At 50.5% G+C, this 20,362-nt stretch overlaps 1 protein-coding gene across 7 annotated transcripts in view; it reads right to left on the bottom strand.

Moving 5' to 3' along the window:
- The window catches only part of Npas2 (neuronal PAS domain protein 2), a 167,900-nt gene that overhangs the window by 65,443 nt on the left and 82,095 nt on the right, over positions 1–20,362 (bottom strand). For all 7 annotated transcript variants that reach the window (XM_060369904.1, XM_060369909.1, XM_060369910.1 and 4 more), the window contains 2 exons: positions 11,190–11,338; positions 4,860–4,951 (listed from right to left, as the gene is read on the bottom strand). In XM_060369904.1, coding sequence (XP_060225887.1) covers positions 4,860–4,951; positions 11,190–11,338 — 241 coding nt within the window. The remainder of the gene's footprint in view (positions 1–4,859; positions 4,952–11,189; positions 11,339–20,362) is intronic.

Raw genomic sequence — 20,362 nt, 5'->3', positions numbered from 1 at the left:
TGCTCTTTCATGTTGTTTGCATTTTTGGAATGAGACTTGGGCATGCTGATTTCTCTTGTTGGCTGTGCATCTGATATGGACATAGCAAGCTCTGACGAGCCTGGAGGCTGGATATGGTGCCGTGGGATGAAGTTAGGGGCTAGTATGCGGGATGCAAGTCATGTGACCAGCTCTGCAGCCCTCATTTGTTTCTTGATGTTAGCCATTCTGAGCAGGGCAAGAGAGAAGCTTAGAGAAGTTCTAATTTGCCCTTCTCCGAGGGCTAAGGCTGTGGAAGAGCTTACCAAATATTTATCGGTCAGTTATGTTTCTTCTTTTGAAAATGTGGCCCATTTTACTGATAGGATTTTTTTTTGTGTGTGTGTCTGATTTCTGTAGTTCTATCTATATTCTAGACATTAATGTCCTGCCTGAGGGATAGCTGATACAAGACGACTTTCCCCATCCCGTAGGCTGTTTGTTTGCTTTGCTGACAGTTTTGCTTGTGCAGAAGTTTGTAAGTTTCACGCCATTTCATTTACCAATTCTTGAGGTTGTTTTCCACGCTGGTGGGTGTTTTCAGGGGTTCTCGCCTCTGCCTCCATCATGAAACTTTTCCTCCAGTGGTTTCAACATTTCAGGCCTTACAAGCAGGTCTTTGATTCGCTTTGAGCTGATCTTGGTAGAGCACATCCCTTAAAGGAATCCTATCCTTTTGGGTTACATTAGAGGGTTTGGAGGTTGATGGCAGTATCCAGGGCGCAGAAGCAGAGGATGCTGAAGAGTATCCCATATCACACAGATGTGAAGGAAAGACCAGGTGCACATCGCCAGTGAGGCTGATACGCTTGGTTAGAGTTGTGGCTGTGGTGTAAGCGCAAAGCCTACTAACTCTAAAACTGTCTCCTCAATTATTCCTGTAAGGTTTTTTAATATATAAATTTGAATTTATTTTTGTCAAGGCCTCCTCAGCTCAGTGGCTTCTCTTGGGGGTGGATCTTGCCTGACATGTGTGAGGAAAGTGCTTCAGCACTGAGCTACAGCCCCGGCCCTCAGTGAGAGTCATTGCAACTGATACATAAAGACATTAATTGAACCTTTCCATGGGCACCATGGGATAGTTGATGTGTGTGTAGATAGTGTGATGTTTAAGTCAGGTTAGGGCTATCAGCCTCTAAAACCTTTACGATCTCTTTGTGGTGAAGACATTTAGGATCCTTCTGTCTACCTTTTGTAACCCCACAACACACTGTTGTTCTTAGAGTCACGCTACAGTTGGTAGCACCCCAAATCTTCTTGCCTCTAGCGGAGTGTAAATTAGAACCTATCCTTCAGTCTTGGCATCATGCCAACCCCTCCCTTCTCAGCCTGTGGTAACCCCCATTCTCCTCCAGGCTCCTTGCTGCCCTCCCGTAGGTGAAGGCTTCTAAGGTGCGGAGACACTCCTGATGATGTCAGCCGGGCCTTTCTCTCGACAGATGGGAAGGCTGGGGACAGCAGGAGTTGAACAGGCCGATTTTCTTTCTTTCCAGTTATTTATTTGCTTTGTACAGTGATCCCATGTTCTTCTTGAGCCTGTCATGCACGGGGACGTCATGGATCTGAAGATACTCAGAGATGTGAGATGACCTTCGCTAGCTCACCCACAGCGAGTCTCTGTGTCAACAGTGGGCCCTTGCCCCTTGCTGTGGCTCTGGAAATCCCACGACAGCACCGAGTGATGTAGCAGAACCGCAAGGTGCCCCTATCCATGGAAGGGGGTTTCTGTAGGTCCCACAGGCTAACCCTGACCTCACAGCCTCCTTCACCTACAGACTTGAGAAACAGTCTCAGCTTTCTCTGGGTTAAGAGAAAAGATGGCTGAAGCTTCCTGAAAAACATGCAGGGAGACCTTGAATTCCTCAGATCCCAGCCAGCAAGAGCTTTTTCTCCTCCAGGGGCTGGGGAGATGGATGGGCAGGTCAAAGCACTTGTTCTTGCAGAGGACATGGGTGTGGTTCCCAGCACCCCGGCAGTGGCTTACAGCTGTCTACCTCTGTCCTAAGCAGCCAGTGTCTTTTTCTGACCTGCACGGGCACCGGTCGCCCAGGTGATGCCTAAACATACATGCAGGCAAAACACTTATATACACAAAAATAAGAGATGTATTTTTTAAAAAAGAAAGAAAGAAAGAAACGACTCTTTCAGAGTCATTTTTCCAAGTGCTCTGACCACAATCGTTCTCAGCTTACACTCTACCCGAGACGCTGGTCTGAAAATAGGCCATTTTTCTTCTTTTGTACTTCACCATAGTATGCGTCCTGAAGTCTGGTTTTGTGCCCCTTTGACAGATGGTGGGAAGAAAGAAGGAGTCATGCCTGGAATCCCTAGAGATCCCCGAGGCACAGGTGTTTGCCGCCGGGCTGTTTCCCGGGAATTAGAAGGATGCTCTTGGCCACAGAGACTTGCAGCTTGGAAGGGCGTGGTCTCTGAAAGAGGAGGATGAGCAGCAGGACAAACACCAGCAAGTGGTTGTACTGTGGGGACTCCTGCCTCATCTAAGGGGCACACTGAAGGTGTGGACCACCGGGGGAGCGTTCAGAAGCTGATGCTGACTCCGCCCCAGGTCTGTGACAGGTCAAAAGACAAGCTCAACACAGCCAGAGCCCGGAACTCGGCAGAATGCTTCCAGCTGCCTCTCATGGACCAGGGCTGGACAGATGTGACTCCAGAGCCAAGCCATGTGTTTAGTTTTCCTCTCTATCTGCCTCAGGGACTCTACCCTGGGGAGAGCTGCATAGGGGCGTTAATAAAGATTATCCACGTTCATCCAAAACCGTTTTCTAGAAATGCCAGTCATGACTGCAAATCCTTTCTTCCAGACACACTTGTCAAAAAATTTAAAACTCCATAGAAGCCCTGTTCGGTGAAATTCTTTGGATGCTTTGAAACTCACTGGATGAAACAAAAAGGTTGCGTTAACAAGTTCTTAAAAAGTGGCTGCTTCCAGAGGGTTATATGTTTTTAACTCCTTTCCCGAAGGAATTAAAAGATAAATCAATGCCTGTGAAGCAGCATAATGATGCATCAAATTAACATTATATTCCACAAGCTGCTTTAAATTTAACAGACTTAAAATACATTTCTTCTGCAGAAAGTTCTGTATTTTCTTTAAATATAGTTCCCGTGTAGAGTTAAGTAGCTTTCATTTGCTGCAAATGTTCATTAATGCATTTATGTTTCATAATATTTAGACGTCTTTATTCTGGCATTTTCTTATTCCGGTACTTTCTGTTTTCTGCATAGCTAATCTATGGAAATTGAAGTTTACATCAGTCGTGTAGAGGCACACAGATGAACTATAGAAAGGCTTATCCTGAGAAGCCTTGGCCTGACGTCCTTCTCTGTGCTGGGCTTTTCTGTCCCAGGGTCCTCTGCCCTCATGTTGCACCAAGCCTGTTGGTCCTCACGGCCCTGCGGTAAACTCCCCGAGCCAGGACCCAGAGTGCCTGCCAGGCTTTGCAGAGACCTGTCTGTCGTGAGGACTTTCACCCAAACTTCCAAGGGCCCTGATGGAAGTTGTTAGCTCAGCGGCAGCAGCTCTCCCACCCCAGCTCGGTCCGAGGGAAAGGAGCGTGGCTGTCTACAGCACAGGGCCCGGCTGGGGAAGGGGGTGGAGGTCACCGTGGCTGACACACACACGGTGCTAATATACAACGAGCACAGGCTGAAGAAAGCCTCAAAACACCCGCTAGCAAACGGTGTCATGACCTCCCTTTCTCCCCTCTGCCTTCGCCCTCCACTCACACCTGTCTCACGTTCTGTGCCCTTTGTTGGGGACCCCAAACGGGGCCTGGCGTCCAGTCACCGAGGTGACACATAGCATACCACAGTGTCCAGCTTGGGACCTCTCGGGTAACCCTACTCAGTTGCCAAAGCACAAGCGACGGCAGCAGAGCCACCGAGCCATGGGCCAGCATCTGTGCCAGCGCTTGTTCCTGGGGCCACTGACAGCTGCTGGCTTTGGACACGAGAGCTAACGGAAACAGGCAGTTTCATTTCCATTTCTAACCCACTAAGCTGTTTCTTCTATGTTTGTGGGCGAATATACATGAGTGCTTGTGTATGTGATTGTATATACATGCATGTTCAAATGCATATGCATGAGGGTATGTGCACACATGTCCGTGTATGTGAGTGCATGTGTGTTTGTGTGTGTGTGAGGATATGTGCAGATATGCACATATGCAAATGTCACATGTGTGACTAGATATGCAGATATGTGTGAGTGCAAGTACATATGTGTGAGTGTAAGTGCTTGAGTGGATGTGCTCATGTGTGTGAGCGCATGTGCTCACGTGTGTGCTAAGCGTGTGTGCATATGTGTGTGAATGCATGTGCAGGCCAGGGATCCGCCTTGGACATCCCTCTGAGGAGCCACACACGGTGGTTTTTGTTTGAGACAGGGTCTCTCCTTTCTCCCGAAGGTCACCAAGTAGAGTGGGCATGCCAGGCTGTCACTTCAGCGGTCCTGTCTCTCCCTCTCACACGGTGGACCTACCGATGTGTGTCGCCTGCGTGGACTCTTACAGTGGGGTCCCGGGGAGCTACGAGGCAAGTGCTATGCTGACTGAGCACTTCACTGGTGTTCTGGTTTTCCTTTTGCTGTGGGTGTTACTGTTTCAGGGGAGGCCGTGGGCATCGTAGGCTTAAACTCACTACCTGACAGAGCATGACCTTGAAATTCGGGTTTTTCATCCTCAGCCCCGAGTCCTGGGATTACAGGCTTGGGCCGGCCATGTGTGATCCAGCACTTCACACCGAGCTGAACCCAGGGCTCTGTGCATGCCCCCCCCCCCCCCGCCGCAGCCTCACTGAGCTGACGTGAGAGTGTGCGTTACCTCCAGCATCAGCTGGGTGAACTCTTCGTTACTGAGGAATGAGGGCTTCCAGTCCTGCTGGATGTCGCAGATTTCCGTCTGTGCCGAGACTTCTACGGGAGGAACACAAACAAAAACACGACAGTAGACACGGGCATTCATAGCTAAGCACCTCAGATCTGGAAGTGATGAATGGGCCCACGTTTCCCCTTTCTCATTTTGTGTAACTCTTTGGTTAAAGAAAGCAATGGGCCCTTGGTGTCCAGATTCTGAGGACTGTGGGCTGCAGACACTGCTGATGCTGTCACAGCCTTTACGGAGGCCCTGGAGAAGAGAGCGCCCCGTCGTGAGCACAGGTGGAGGACAGAGCACCTGCTGCTAACCACGAAAGGGGACCACCACGACCTTGACTCTACGGCCAGGCCGGAGGAGCTGGAATCAGGTGGCTGGCACACTCAAGGGAAGGGACAAAGGCTGACAGGGCGGATGTGGCGTCTTCTCAGGTTGCTTGTTCATAGTCAGGGTGAAGTAAGAACACCCCAGAAATCTGGGGTTCTCAAAAGTCCGAGCACATCCGAAGGGTGTGTGTTTCCAAGTGTGTCACCTGGGATTTAGTCCCAACACTTCAAAACAACAACATCAATAACAAACAAAGTGAAAAGAATCCCCAAACACCTCCTGCTTACAGTAAATAGGCCGAGCGTTCACAGGAGCAAGCTCACTCGCTCACTCTCACCCTCTCCTTCGTGACTGAGCCACAGCTGCCAGACACTCAGCACTCAGTCCTGCTTCCGAGTGGTGCGGCCTCACACACCCTAGGGAGGAGCTGCGCCACTGCAGCAGCCCCGGCCCGCTGAGGTGACTTCAAGGTCTGAATTTAAGTTTCTTAAAACCTTCTGTTGTCATTGCTGTTATCTCCGGAGCAATCATGAACGGAAGACAGCCTTCACACTTATCAGCTGAGCACTCACTAGTCGATATAGGCCTCTTTCAATATTCTCTTTTTTGCACTTAGAAATTTTGTTTTATTATTAAGTTACCTCAATATTACCACAGACACTATAAACAGGATAGCATATGTTTTGTTTTTCCTTATTTATCCTCTATCTTAAACCAACATTTCCCCCACTTGCATTAAGAAAAATTTAAGAATATACCATTTGTACCTCAGAGAATAAAATTAATCTGTTGAACAACGACCTGAGAAAAGCCGACTGTTCAGGCAGAGAACCTGCCCATTGTACTTGGAAGAGATTTCAGGGCTCTCTTCTGAGCGCCCTTTATTTTAAGTGCTAAGCATTGAACCTAGGACCTCACACATGCTGGGGCACACACTGCCAACGAGCAACACCCCAACGCCTGCACCCATGGTTTCTCAGTCTCTCTCCTATGGAGAGAGAGTGCACGCTCTATTTGAATGAGTCTGAATGGATTCAGTAGTTACTCATGAAGAAAGAGGATGCAAAGCACCAAGCCATGACTAGGACCTTGACTCATTTCTCTCATAGCTGGTGTCTCTGTGAAAATCAAGCTCTACTGGAAAGTTTTCTCTCTTCTAAATGTCTGAAAGGACACATTGCTGTTATTGCTAGACAAAACTGCACTGTCATTTATTGTTGTCTTAGTTTTAGGGTTTCTATTACTGCGGTGGAACATTATAACCAAAAAGCAAGCTGGGAAGGAAAGGGTTTATTCAGCTCACACTTCTACACTGCTGTTCATCATCAAAGGAATCAGGACAGGAACTCAAGCAGGCAGGAACCTGGAGGCAGGAGCTGATGCAGAGGCCCTGGAGGGTGCTGCTTACTGGCTTGCTCCCATGACTTGCTCAGCCTGCTTTCTTATAGAACCCAGGAGCACCAGCCCAGGGGTGGCTCCACCCACTGTGGGCTGGGCCCTCCCCCATCAATCACTAATTAAGAAAATCTCCTGCAGTTGGATCTTATGGAGACATTTTCTCAATTGAGGCTCTCCCTCCTTTCAGATAATTCTGGCATGTGCAAATTGACATGGAAACCAACCAGCACAGGAGTTCTAAAGGCAGAAGAACTTCAAAGAGATTTTGGTAACTGAGCACAGGAACTAATCTAGAGGAGACCATGCCTGCTGTGAGGCAATTTATATCTATGGTAAGGGCTACCTCACTAGGTCACATGATATACATAGTAAAATGTATTCTGGGAAACAGAGAGAGGATGCTACACACACACTAGGCCAGAGTTCATCTTGGGGGTTGACGAAAGGGAGTAAAGGTGGAATTCCTGCTCTTGACACAAATCATGGCTCTAGCCTTAATCCTCAGGAGAGGCCAGGGTCCTTTGAACCTTCTCTTTTCTCCCCAGCCCACATACTTTTCTGATCAGGAAGGTCAGACTGCATGAGCATTTGTCCAAAGAGGATCTTTCATTTACAAAGAGGTCCACTCAAGTTAATTGTGAAGGGAAATGAAATCCTCATTCCAGCGGCACTTGGTGTGACAGGTATCATAAGTTACAGGGAGGTAGCAGGATTAGCAAGACACAGGCCCAGGTGCTCCCTGTGGGTAGAATTGTCCCTTAGACAGGGTCATAGTTACCTACTCTAGATGTTGGTTTCCTGACATACTTTCTAAGTATCTTGGAATCCATGCAGCCCCAAGGCACACTGTATGTTGTTCAGGCACGCCAGCAGCAACTGGGAGGTGAACTCTCCAAAGGTGAGTTACAGCAGAGTGGAATTGGTGGGGGAGAGGGGATGGGGGCTGGCTGTTAATTATAATATTTGCCAGCCCCCACAGTGGCTTCCAAGATGTGTTTACAGCCTTTGCCACCCATTTACCTTCACCCACAGAGGCAGGAGTAAGGCTTGGGATTTGATGTCAGGGCAAACGTACACTTGACTGGCCTCGAGTGCAGGTGGGTGAGGATGTGCGGGTGGGTGAGGATGTGCAGGTGGGTAAGGATGTGCAGGCTAGCCGGGCTGTGGATAGGAAGGCTCAAGGGCATCCAATACCCCTTGGCACTTACAGAAGGCCGGGGCTTATGTCTCACAGGGATTTGACACAAAGGCTCGCTACAAGAAGATGGGGTCATATTTTATTCTGATTTGGCTTGCTGTAGAGAGACTACATGGATGCTCTAGAAACAAGAGCTGCTGTCCAAGCTAAACAAGTTGGGTTCTCGGAGAATTTCTGAAGAAAAGTTAAATAATTATAACCAAAACCTGGACCTCATCATCTTGAGTCATCTGTGTTCTTCTTCCTGCAGGGCCAACACATGTCTACAAAAACATGTTTCATAGCCCTACCTGCACATTGGCATGACATGGGAGCTGCTGATGCCATGGTGCTGAAGAGATGGCGCTATCTAATAGCCCAAAGGACTCAAGGTTCAATTCCCAGAATCTCCCCTTGTAGCCTCTGAGGGCACAAGGCAGGCATGTGTTACATGGACATACATGCTGACAAAGCATCTATACATAAAACAAATAAACAATTAAAAAGTAATCCTAATGTCAGCCTTAGTGGTCTACTGGTAAAGGCTCCCCACTCTCCAGATAAAAGGCCCCAGGCTGGAGTTCTACTCATTTTATAGTGGCTGGTTGCCAGTTCCCAACATGATGGCAACTGGTTTGCTTCAAAACAAAACAAGCTTCCTGAAAAGTTAGCAATCTCAGGGCTGGTGAGATAGATCAGAGGCTGTGCTGGGTAGAAAATCACCTGAGAGGAGGCAACGCCAATGAGGAAAACACCTCCACAAGATTGACTAATAAGCAGGCTGGAAAGGCATTGTTTTTGCTAGTGATTGATGAGGAAGGACCCAGTCCACTGTGGGTGGAGCCATCTCTGGGCTGGTGGCCCTGGGGTCTATAAGAAAGCAGGCTGAGCAAGCCATGAGGAGCAAGCCAATAAGCAGCACCCTCCATGGCCTCTGCATCAGCTCCTGCCTCCCAGTTCCTGCCCTTCTTGAGTTCCTGCCCTGACTTCCCTCAGTGGTGAAGAGCGATGTGGAAGTATAAGCCAAACAAACCCTTTTCTCCCCAACTTGCTTTTTGGTCATGGTGTTTCATCACAGCAATAGAAACCCCAGCTAAGACAGTTGGTAAAGTTCTTGCCATGCAAACACAAGGACCTGAGAATTCACGCACGCACGCACGCACACACGCACACACGCACACACACACACACATACACACACACACACACACACACACACACTGGGCATAGTGGTGTGTGTTTGTGATCCCAGCTCTGGTGGGAGGGAAGTCACAGACCCGTTCTCAGGGCCTGATAGTCAGTCTGCCTAGCTTACTTGGCAAGTTCCAGGCCAGTGATGGACTCTGTCTTCACAAGAGGTGGAAAGCGTCTGAATAATGAGACCTGGGATTGTCCTCTGGCCTCTGTATGAGGCACATGCACACTCACACACACACACACACACACACACACACACAGCACATGTCTGCACATAAATGCACAAGTGTATACAAAGACAAATTAGCAGTGTTCTCTTGAGCTGGCATAAGCAGGCTCCAGCACCCTGCTGGGGAGCCACTCCCCAAGATTCGGTGTATCTATCCATGAGGTGGATCTTTCCAAAGCTCACGGGCAGCCAAGGTTGAGGAGCCATGGTGTGAGGGCACACACTAATGCACAACTACAGGGCCAGGATGACAGACAGTTCTCCAGGAGCCCCAGGCATCACACCTCGTGTTGAGGTAAGACCGGGGCTCCGCTGTAGGCTGCCGGGCTTAAAGTCCGAGTTCTCCTGGCTGTCTGACTCGTGTGCGTTAACCTCTTGTTCTATGCTGGGAGGCTGTCAGTAAAGAGCCATGGTGAAGGGCAGAGGCACTGAGGGCAGCCCTGCCTCAGCGCCACAACAAAGTCACCATCGCCCTGCCGTGCCTGTGGAGTTCACGTGTGCTCGGAAGACATGCAAGGTGGCGGCGCTGCTGTTTTGCTTTAAGCTGTAGTTGGTGAGCACCCTGCTTCTGCATGGAATTCGCTGTGGGCCTTTCTCAGTTCTTCGGAGTGGGGACATCTCAGAAACCTGTGCGGACGTTCTGGCAGTGTGAGGGAGGGCGCACAGGCGGGCTTTCACCTCATGAGTGAACAGGGCTGGAGAGGCGCTCCGGCTTGTAGGGAGAGGCAGTGCTGCTCTGGCCTTGCCTGCACCCCGCACCCCATCAGAGAATTTGGTAACTCTGCCCTGGACAGAGAGCAGCATAAATGTCACACTGATGAACTTGATCCCAGCTGTCCTATTTAACAGCTGTCCTGCTTCTCTGCGGTACTGACCTAGTTTGAGTAATTTGCACAAAATATCTTGGCAATCAAACGAACCTGCTATTTCACTTGGCTAAAACGTTACTTAGGAAATAGAAGCACTCTGATTAAATTATTGGGGCTATAGCTATTGCCATGCTGCCTGTGTGCTCTTCCCCAACTTTTAACAAAAGCAATTAACACGTTCTTTACTCTCTCTCATAGCATCTGCGAGATAAAAGACAGGTTGTCACCGCTGTCATGCTGGTAACAGGTATCCACAAAGGAACAGTGGAAGAATAGCAGGCACAAGGACACTTTCCATGTCCCAGTCATGTACTCTGCCATCATGCCACCTTGTCTCAGAACATGTGCAGGGAAAAGCAGTGATAGAGGACGCTCAGAACGAGAGCTGCGTTCTCAGGGGTTCGGACTTGCCCCGTGTTATCCAGTTTGATGTCACAGTTAAGGCGAAGGACCCCTGCTTCCAGCTTGACAGTCCTCCTAACTACTCTCCTACCTTTCCTTACTTACTTATTTTTGCTATTGTTGCTTTGGATGTTATCAAAGGGAGTGGCTCTGTGGGTGTGGTCAGCATAAGGGGTAAAGCGCTGGAGGGAGGATGCATTTGAGACAGGCGTGGTCCGGAGTGGCAAGATCACGTGGTGAGATCAAGTGACATGATAGTGTGTGCCAGTGACGGGAAGAGCAGGAATGAACTGCGCGCTGACTTGCATCCCGCAGGGCGGAAACAGCCTCAGGCATGGAGTCAGAACAGATGTCACATTTGGGGAGAGACAGAAAGGGACAGGTTCTAGGCGAGTCCCGGTGGCTTATGACAAAGACAAACACATGTCGGGTGCCACCTGTGCCGGCTGCGGGCCTCCCGAGATGCTGCTCCCAATGACCCCCTCAGGTTGAGAAAGCGTTTGGGGGTGTGACTGTCTTCTCTCCAACCTGCCAGACATTGGGCATTTTGGCAGGTCCTGTGCCTTTGGGGAGAACCCATGAGTGACGAGGGTGCCGATGACAGGCTCACGGGGATGCCCTGCCTGAGGCACACCTCTATCACCACTGGCGGTAGACATGGCAAGAAGGACGAGCCTTACCATTATGTTTCTGCAGGAATCCGATGACCTTTTCCAGCACGGTAGTTTTGTCCATTTTTCGTGTGTTGCCTGGGAGCATGGAGCTAAGCTCTTTGATGAGAACATTGAACTGGTCCCGACGCTTCTTCTCAGACTTGTTTCGAGAGGCTCTGGAAACACACAAGGCATGGGTAACTAGAACATTCCATGTCATGAGGGCCTTGTTATGCAACAGAGGTGCCTTCTCTCTGGTTCTAGGGAGAGCGCCCGATCAAAAAAATCTGTCATGGAGGTTGGCCACATTTTAGCGCTGAGTAATGGGGCAAGAGGCATGTTTTGCTAGACTTTTGGCCACAGAGAGAGACAGCATTAATAACAAGCAAATTCTGACTCACACACAAAACCTGCATAGCTCGGCGCCAGACACCGCCTCTCCACCTTCATAGAGCCTTCAGCTCCGGGGAGCGAACTGCTGTTTACCGAGATTTGCCCGCCGAGCCCTGGGGAGGCTCCAGTCCTCTTCCCTCCAGCCCTGAGCGTCCAGCCTCATGCCACGTCATGAGGTTTCCTGGCTGTACCCTTCACTCATGCATATGTCCTGGCTCTTGCCCTAAGAACCACCAACCTGGTGGAGAGGTAAAGCCCTCTCAGCACAGCTGTGAGCCAGGCAGAGCCAGGCAGAGCCAAGCCGAGCGGGCAGCATGTGACAGACATTGCGGTCCTGTTTGTCAAGCAGCTCTGAGCCGTGGAAAATAGAACACTCACTACTGTGCTGGAAGGAACTCAGGCACACATTACTAAGTCAAAGAAACCTGTCTGCTACAGCCAGATGCCGTGGGACACCAGCTATATGACATCCCGGGAAAGGTGAAACTATACAGGTGGTAAGGCGGTCATGGCTTACCGTGCCTCACAGCAAGGGCTGTATGGGCACACACAGTTTTGAGGGCAGAGACACTGCTGTGTCTGAAACTGCCATGGCAGGCACATGCCACCATACTTCTGTCTAACCCATAAAATGTGCTGCACCAAGAGGGAACCGGAGTACACCGCAGGAGATCCTAACGAGCCGAGGATGTGACACGGACATGGAGCAGGCGTACCGCTCAGCTGGCCACGAGCAGCCAGGACATCTGTGTGTATGTGCCCATGCACTTGTTCTGTGTGTCCTAACCGCTCTACAAGATGAATTCTGCTCTCACAAGGACACTACAGGGCATGTCAGTAGAAGAGACAAGAGCAAGGCTGCTCAGGTCGAGGCCTCTGAGGAGCCCAGGCTGGGAAGGAATTAGAACATGGGGAGCTGGGCTTTGGCATTGCCCTAACAAGAGGAATAAGGAACAAAGGATAGAGGGATCCATTCCCTCAAGTCCCAGGAAGCAACACCATGATGGAGCCTTGATTCTCAACGACACCCCAGAGTTCCCTCCCCAACATTCAACTTACGGCCCTAGAGAGCTGGCCCAGCAGTTCAGAGCAATGGCTTCTTCCCCAGAGGCTCAAGCCATGTGGCAACTCACAACCACTTATAACTTCAGTTCCAGGAGCTCTAATGTCCTCTTCTGGCCACTGTGAGCACCAGGCACACACGTGGTACACAGATATGTGCACACAAAGCAGCCATGCACATGAAAAAAAAATAACCCCTAGCAACTTATTGAGGCCATCCATGGCTGGGAAAGCTGCCGCCCTCCCCAGGTATACCCAAGACGAACGTCACCCAGAACCAGCTCACTGATGGGAACAGAACCATGGTCAGCCTGACCTGGGGGGTGTCACAGTTTCTAGGGGAGTTAATCCCCTTATCAGGAGGCTAGTGATCAGTGTATGGCCAGGACGGAAGACTGTGGATGGTGGCTCAGCTCTCTTGGGGCAGGAATTCGCATCTAGAGGTCCCAGTACTGATGTTTTCCCAAACAGCCCACAGAAACATAAGAACACACCCCACAGACCTTTCCCCAGATGCCACCATACTTGTAGACACCATGTTTGCTTCAAGCATGCACATCATTACTGGATTTATAGTCCGGCTCCCTGCTTCTCTCCTGGGCTGGGCCATTTCCTGACCATATCTGAGCAATTCTCCAAAGCTTAGTTCAACCGCACAAGCTCTGGGCTTTTCTAAGTGTCCTTCCCACATCTGCCTTCTTCTTGTGCTGCCTGCTCTTATGTTTGGGGTTAAGGGGTTCTCGTAAAGGTCTCATTTCTGACCAGGTCACGCTTTCTTCTTGTCATAGACCAGCGGCAGGTGTGAGGCGACAGGGAGACTCGTCATTGCTAGCTCAGGGTAAAAGGCTCAGTGTCCAAATGCAGGAGACAGGGAAAAAAGGAACCCTTTCACCTTCTTCCTGGCTGGATGTGTATTATAAATCATTTTTAGCCTAGATTTAAAAGAGTGACACGCAAGCTCCTCAGCCAGAAAAAGCTTTGCTCCTGTCCTACTTTGCCCGTAATAAATTATTTGTGAGCTGATAACACCCAGCCGGTTATTGCTCTGGTCTCTTCTTCAATGGGTGTAATGATGACGAACACGGCCTAGCAAAAAACCCAATGAAGGCTCCTGTCGTTAGTGACAGTGACGGGCTTGCTTCCACTGCCTCCGCCTGGGATGTGCCCTGGCACTCACTGGAAATCGGTCAGTGTCAGCTGGGTCTGCTGCTCTGGCAAGAGGAAGCCAAGAGCCTGGGGTGACCTTGTTTCCAGTAATGAGCACAGCCCATGCTGACGCCCGGGAACAGCAGGTTGGCCGACACCAGGACGCTTGGCCTCTGTGATCTTTACAGGCTCTGTTCGCATGCCATAAACTGCGTCCATTTCAAGTTGCAGTTTGATGACTTTTTGTAACTGCTGACTGCCACCAGCACAAGAGAGACAACGTCATGGTCTTGGGGGATTTCCTCTGCCTCTTGTTTTTGTTTCCCCACAAATGGAGCCACTTGGTTTTGCATTTTCTTCAATTTCACATAAGAGTCTCAGACTCTCATTTAGCTTCTGAGACTTGGCTACACAGTTGCACAGATAGGCAGCCCCACCTTCTGCTCACCAGTGTTCCATGGAACAGACATCTCCCGTTTGAGGGTATTATGAATTGGGGTATGGAGGTGACTCAGTGCATAAATGGGCTTGCTGCCAAGCCTGGCGACCTGAGGACCCGCATGAACAGTAGGCAGGCGTAGCAGTGTGCACCTGTGATGCCAGGACTCAGGAGGCTGCACTCCAGGGTCATGAGTTCCAGGCCAGCCTGGGGTTCATAGCAAGAAGCTGTCTCAAAACACCAAAACAAAACCGAATAACCCCAAACAAGCAAACAATGGGTTGGACAGATGGTTTAGTGGGTAAAGAACTTGCATTGTGTTGTGAAGCCTAGGGATGGGTCCCCAGCACCCACACAAGGCCTGGAAGGCATGGCAGCTCCTCTGTGACCCCAGACTCGGGAGGTGGGGACAGGGGACCCCTGGAGCAAGCCGGCTAGCTGGAGGAGCAACTGGCAAGCTCTGGGTTCAAGTGAGAGACCCTGTCTCAACAAGCAGGGTGAAGATTGATCAAAGAAGGCACCTAATACCAACCTCTGGCCGCCACAAGTATGTACGCCCATGTAAACATGCATACACATATGTACACACACACACACACACACACACACGCATGGCCTCTAGCCCCATCCCCAAAACAACAGTGAACACCAACCAACTGTAAATAACACACTCTGAACATCCATATACATGTCTTTGAGCAGCTGCGGGATTTCACTCCCTTGGGCAAAGGCAGAGGCAGAAAACTGCCGTTTGACAAATGTTCAGTGGAGGCACTACAGTATCGACACACAGCGCTGGCTCAACTGTATTCATCTCTGTCAGGAGCACATGAGGTTCCCGCTTGTCACCATCTTTGCCAACACTTGGGACTGTCAGCTTTTACCACCACTGTATGATCTTATCGTGGTTTGGGTTTGCTTTTTTCTGGTGACTGTGACACGGAGCACCTTTTTGTACGCTTTATGCCACTCATATGTCTTCCTTAGGAAAGCATTCATTCAATTCTGCCTTTATAATTCTTCCATCGTACTGAGTCGAGGAGGGAGAGAAGCAGAGAGAGAGAGGCAAAGAGAGAGGGAGAGAGAGACACAGACACAGAGAGAGACAGAGACTGAGACAGAGAAAGACAGAGAGAGACGGAAACACAGACACAGATGGAGAGACAGAGACAGAGAGAGACAGAGACGGCAGATAGGAGGATACATGATGCTTCTGTGTTAGTACATGCCCTTAGGAACCTCAGCCTTTGGTTTTTGAATGTAGGTCCCAGGACAGCTTTTGTGAAATGCCTGTGGTTGGGCATCTTGGACAGTTTGTCCGGCCTCATCTGAGGGATGCCATGTGGCTCTTTGCAGTCACGTGCTGCACATTTCCAAGAACAATGGATGGCACACACAAGCATGAAAGAGTTGAAGAGAACAGGAAATCTGTGGCTGCCTCTTGACCTCACACTACAGCTTGAAACCTTCACTCACGTGACTGTGACATCACTGGTGTAAACGCACCTGCTGTGTGCTCAGACGTCTCCAAGCACAGCACATACAACTGCGTGTGGGAACTAGGACTGATGGAAGCAGTAATCGGCGATGTCACTGGCTTGTGAATTCACTTCACTTTAAATCAGCAGGGAGGCACACTCAGCCACTTCTGAAAGCGCGCTGACGGAGAACTGCGCGCGTCACAGCAGCAGCAAGAGTGCCAAACGCCGAGTTTTTTGATGGCATCATTTTCTCTTGTGCCCAATTCAGTCTCATGTAGTCCTAAGAGCAGTAAAATATCACACACACACACACACACACACACACACACACACACACACAGACGCGCAGGAGGACACACCGTCTGAGTTTGTACGGTATGTTCTATGATACTCGCAGAGAGAGAAACCACTGTGTTATTAATTCCTGAGACTATGTCTGCCTGTAAGTGACACACAGCATATTGCGTTTTCCATCCTGTAACGGCCCTTCCAGTGGGGACTATCGTAGTTTTCCAGGAGAGAAGACAGAGCGCGGAGAGGCTGTGTAACTCGTCGATACTGTAGAGTGGGTCAGTGACAACGCAGCCTGGCTTAGGCACCGTGGGTGGAGCCCGGCACACTCCTGCCCTTTCTGTGGCTCCCCTCAATCACATGGCATCTGCTAAAAAAACCCGTGTTCCCAGTGTTCCCAGAGCTCAGAGCTGAGAGTGATTAACGCTGATGGCTTTGGTTTCATTCACTGCACAGGAACGAAGCACACTAGTGCCCTAGAGAAAACGGCCTTTCAGACGGTCTGCGCCCCCCCCTTTGAGACAGGCTATCGCAGAAGAGCAAGCGCTGTGGCTGTGTGACTCAGCCCAGCTCCCCAAGGAGCCGCCTTTCCATTGCTGTGGTCACCTGTGATCAACAGGATTGCTGTCCAACTAGTGCGTCCACGTTCCCTTTGGAAGAGTTAGGATTGCCTTTTCCTGCCCCGGAAGTCAGCCATGCTATGACTCTTGGACTGGAAATGTGGGCACAAATAGCAAGGGATCTGTTCTGAGGCAGAGAGCAGACCGCCCATTCAGAATTGCTGCTTCTTGCCATGGCTCCTCCTGAGCCCCCTAGCAAGAACACTTAAAAGCTGACGCCTTGATGAGGAAGTATGGGGGTGGTGGAGCCTGTAGCAGAAGGGGTGCAGCCTTAGGAAGTGGGGACTAATGGGAGATTATTAGGTTATCACGCTGGGAAAAGATTAAGACTGATGCCTTGTGGGAGTGAAATAGTTACCACATGAGCAGCTTTTTATGAAGCCAGTTTGTTTTCTTAATTTACTTTTGTCTCCGGTCTCACTCTCTTATCATGGTGTTTTTCTGTCTGTCTGTCTCTGTCTGCCTGTCTCTCTCTCTTTCTCCCCCCCACACTCACTCCACTCACTCTCCCACCATGAAGTCCTCCCCAGAGGCTAATGTTGGCATTGCGCTCTTAGACTTCTGGGAATGTAAGACAAAGGATCCTCCCTCCCCCCCTTTTTTAAAGACTCTGCTGTCAGGTATTTTGTTGTAACAAGGCAAAATGCTCTGAGACACCCCTTGTCTTAGGCTCCTGACATGAGAGATTTAAGGGTTCCCAGACCTTAGCAATTAGAAACAGGAAACAATATCACTCCATCATGTAATGAGGAAGGGGCAAAAAGATAAACAAGTCTTGGCCTGTGACTCCAAGGAGGATTTCTATTTATCGGAGCAGGCATATGTTCCGGTTGTTGCCAGTGTGATCCAGTTCGGGAAACTAGCCAAATGCACTCCCAAGTCCACCCTGCTCTGGCAGGGTACAAATGGGATTTAAATTCAGGTTCAGTGTACACTGGGAAGGGTTTTACCCTCTTCACCAAGAAGGAGGACACCATGACCAGCCTCCTCCTGCCTCAGTTCTGCCGTGAGGAGGATGGTATTGATGGAGTGACCTCACTGCCTACCTGGAATGTTCCCACACAGGAACCTGTCAGAGGAATTTGTCACTGAAGCAAAGTTCATCTTTAAATATTCTGTCTTCCACACCAAGGAGGAAGTGATGGCCCAGTTCATGAGGCTTCCTGAAAACAGCAGTGACTAGCCTTTGACTCCACAGTCAGAGAATCTAGGGGTTCCGGGGCTAATGTGGTGTGGCAGTAATACAGGGCTAGCTGACAGGGAGGAAAGATCTCTGCTCTGGAGAACACTGTTGATTATCCTTAATCCCAAGCTTACACGTGATACAGAAAACAGTACCTCCAGTCCGAAAGCTCTGCAGATGGCCAAGACCTTAGCAGAGCCAGACCAGCGCCCCTGTGCTATCCCGCCAGGCCTGATACTGATCGCCAGATAAGAAACTCAGCCACGGATATGAGGTAAAGAGCAGTGGCTCTCCTTGACCAGCTCGCGTTGGACAGGTACGTGTTAGGCCATCTCAAGACTGAGACAGATAGGAACAGAGGACGGCAGTGTTGATGCTGTGAGCTGTGATGGATGCTGTGATGGATGCAGCGAGCAAAGCTGAGGCATTAGAAGTTTGTATGCAGGTAGGGGGACCTCACACAGAATTCCAGGGAGGTGCTGTGGCAGGTTCAGACTACAGCTCTTACCCTGCGCAGAAAAGCAGGCACTGGGAAAAGGAGCAAGGATTCCACCTGTGAGCCTGCAAAGAGCCAGGGGAGCTGGCTCCATCTTGGGGGGACAATTTTGGCTCCCCACACCTAGATGGCATGTTTATCTTTTACAACTGTAGCCATTTCACCAAGATGTACGAGAAAGGCAGCTGGAGAGGCCCACGGCACATGGCGGCATTGCTGAGGTCTCCGCCGTGGCCCATCCAGTCTCAGAACATACCCAGCGTAAGCAGGCTTCTGTGGCTGCTGAGGAGAATCGGGAACCCACTTCAGGTAATGGGCAGCACCTGGCATATTATGGGATGGGCGCTGCCATCAGCCAGCCCGGAGCCATCCCATCAGGCACTGGGATGAGGTTGGCTACTTCTCAGCCTCCATCTGGTGAGCTGCTTTTCAAATGCCAGAGAGCTATGGAAACCTTGACCTACCCACTGTGGTTTGTGGTCTGAGGCGGGCGATCATCCCCTTCCAGCTGAGTTCAGTAGGAAAAGTTTGCCCTGGTACCTGGGTTTGCTACAGGAACATGATCCTGAGCAAGTCCAGTGTGAGGCCTCTGAACAGACTTTAAAAAGGACCTGAGGACAGGGAAAGCAGCAGCAGCAGATGTCAAAGGCCATAACCTTCCACTCCCAAACTGCTATCCTTTTGAAGGGACAATCAGACCTTCTGTTGAAGAGCTTGTGTGGCCTCTGCATCCTATCACTGCTTTCCTGGCAGCACCCAAGGATGTCCTGAGAAGATTCATTCCACCCAAGCTCCCACAACAACCAGGCAGTTCTGAAAGGCTCCTGTCACCCGCCGTGTCCCCAAGCTTTCTGCTCTGATACCCCAGCTAGAGGCCAGCACCTTCAGGCTGTTCCAGAGCCGCCCGAGGCACCCCACACCCAGATGTAAAAATCCTTCTGTCAAGACTGTACTCTGGGCCACTTCTTTGGTGTAGACCATTGCCATCTTTACTCCCTGACTCCGGGAGCCTTCAGGAGCGCGCAGACAGGGGAAGAGGACCCAGCACCCAGGAGGGCTCAGAGCGATGAAGGGCGCTATGGAAGTGTGCGGAAGCGGGGTGGGAGACTATGTCACGGCCAAGGAGGTGGCGGGAATGTGGTACCATGGGGGGGGGGAAGTCTGATGACATGCCCACAGCCACGGGGGAGAAAATCAGCGATGACGTCTGGCTGACAAAGCCACCTCCAGAGCGTCAGGCGCCCAGCAAACAGGCAGAGAGAGGGTGAAGGAAGAAGAGTCCAGGGTGGTCCAGCCTTGTTGGGTCTCTCCACCTCCAGCTATGTCCACGTGAGCCAGATACCACTGCCTCGGGCATCACAAACTTCATGGCCCAGCTACCTCAGGACTGCTTACGGCATCCCTCCCCCATGTCTTTTTTTTTTTTAAGAATACTTCGAGTCCTACGAGTCAGGGCTCCAGAATCTGCCCTTTCTACCAGAGCTGTGCGAAATCGCTGGCCAGGCCTTCAAGAAGAGCCTGTACGCATTCCAGATAAAGCTCAGGAAGACGAGCTGAGGACCAGTATCCTGGCCCTCCTGCCACAGGGTGGGAGGGATCTGTGGTTCCAACTTGGGCTTGCTCAGCGTCCCGACCAGAGAGCTTAGGTGACGGTTTGGCAGCCTGGCCTCGTCTGAGCCACGCCAAGCTTGACTCTGTCCCTTGTTCAGCTATTTCACGCGTACAACAAGCTTTGAGAATCCTCCACGCCATAAAATGAGATCCAGCCATCTTGGCAGAACACTGGGATGAGTCTGAGACAAGGTTCTGACGGAATAGAAGCTGGTGAGAACACCAGGAAGAGCAGGAGAAATGCACTGGGTGGGAGGAGAAGGGGGGCTGCTCGGGGCTCTTGGCGAAGACCACACCAGGGCTCTCCAGTATTGTCCAGTGCCAGCCCTCACACCTGCCGTGGGGGTTACAGGTTTCAGGGGTTCTAGTCTGTCCAGTCTCATTCGCTTAGGTAAATAGCTTCCACCATTTCATGAAGAGACTCCACGACCAAGGTGACTCTTCTAAAAGAAAGCATTTAATCAGGCTGGCTCACAGT

This window comes from Meriones unguiculatus, chromosome 16 (genome assembly GCF_030254825.1).
Source record: "Meriones unguiculatus strain TT.TT164.6M chromosome 16, Bangor_MerUng_6.1, whole genome shotgun sequence".
NCBI classification, from domain to species: Eukaryota; Metazoa; Chordata; class Mammalia; order Rodentia; family Muridae; genus Meriones; species Meriones unguiculatus.
Note: the sequence above shows the minus strand (reverse complement) of the source record. Positions and strands in the feature narration are given on the sequence as shown.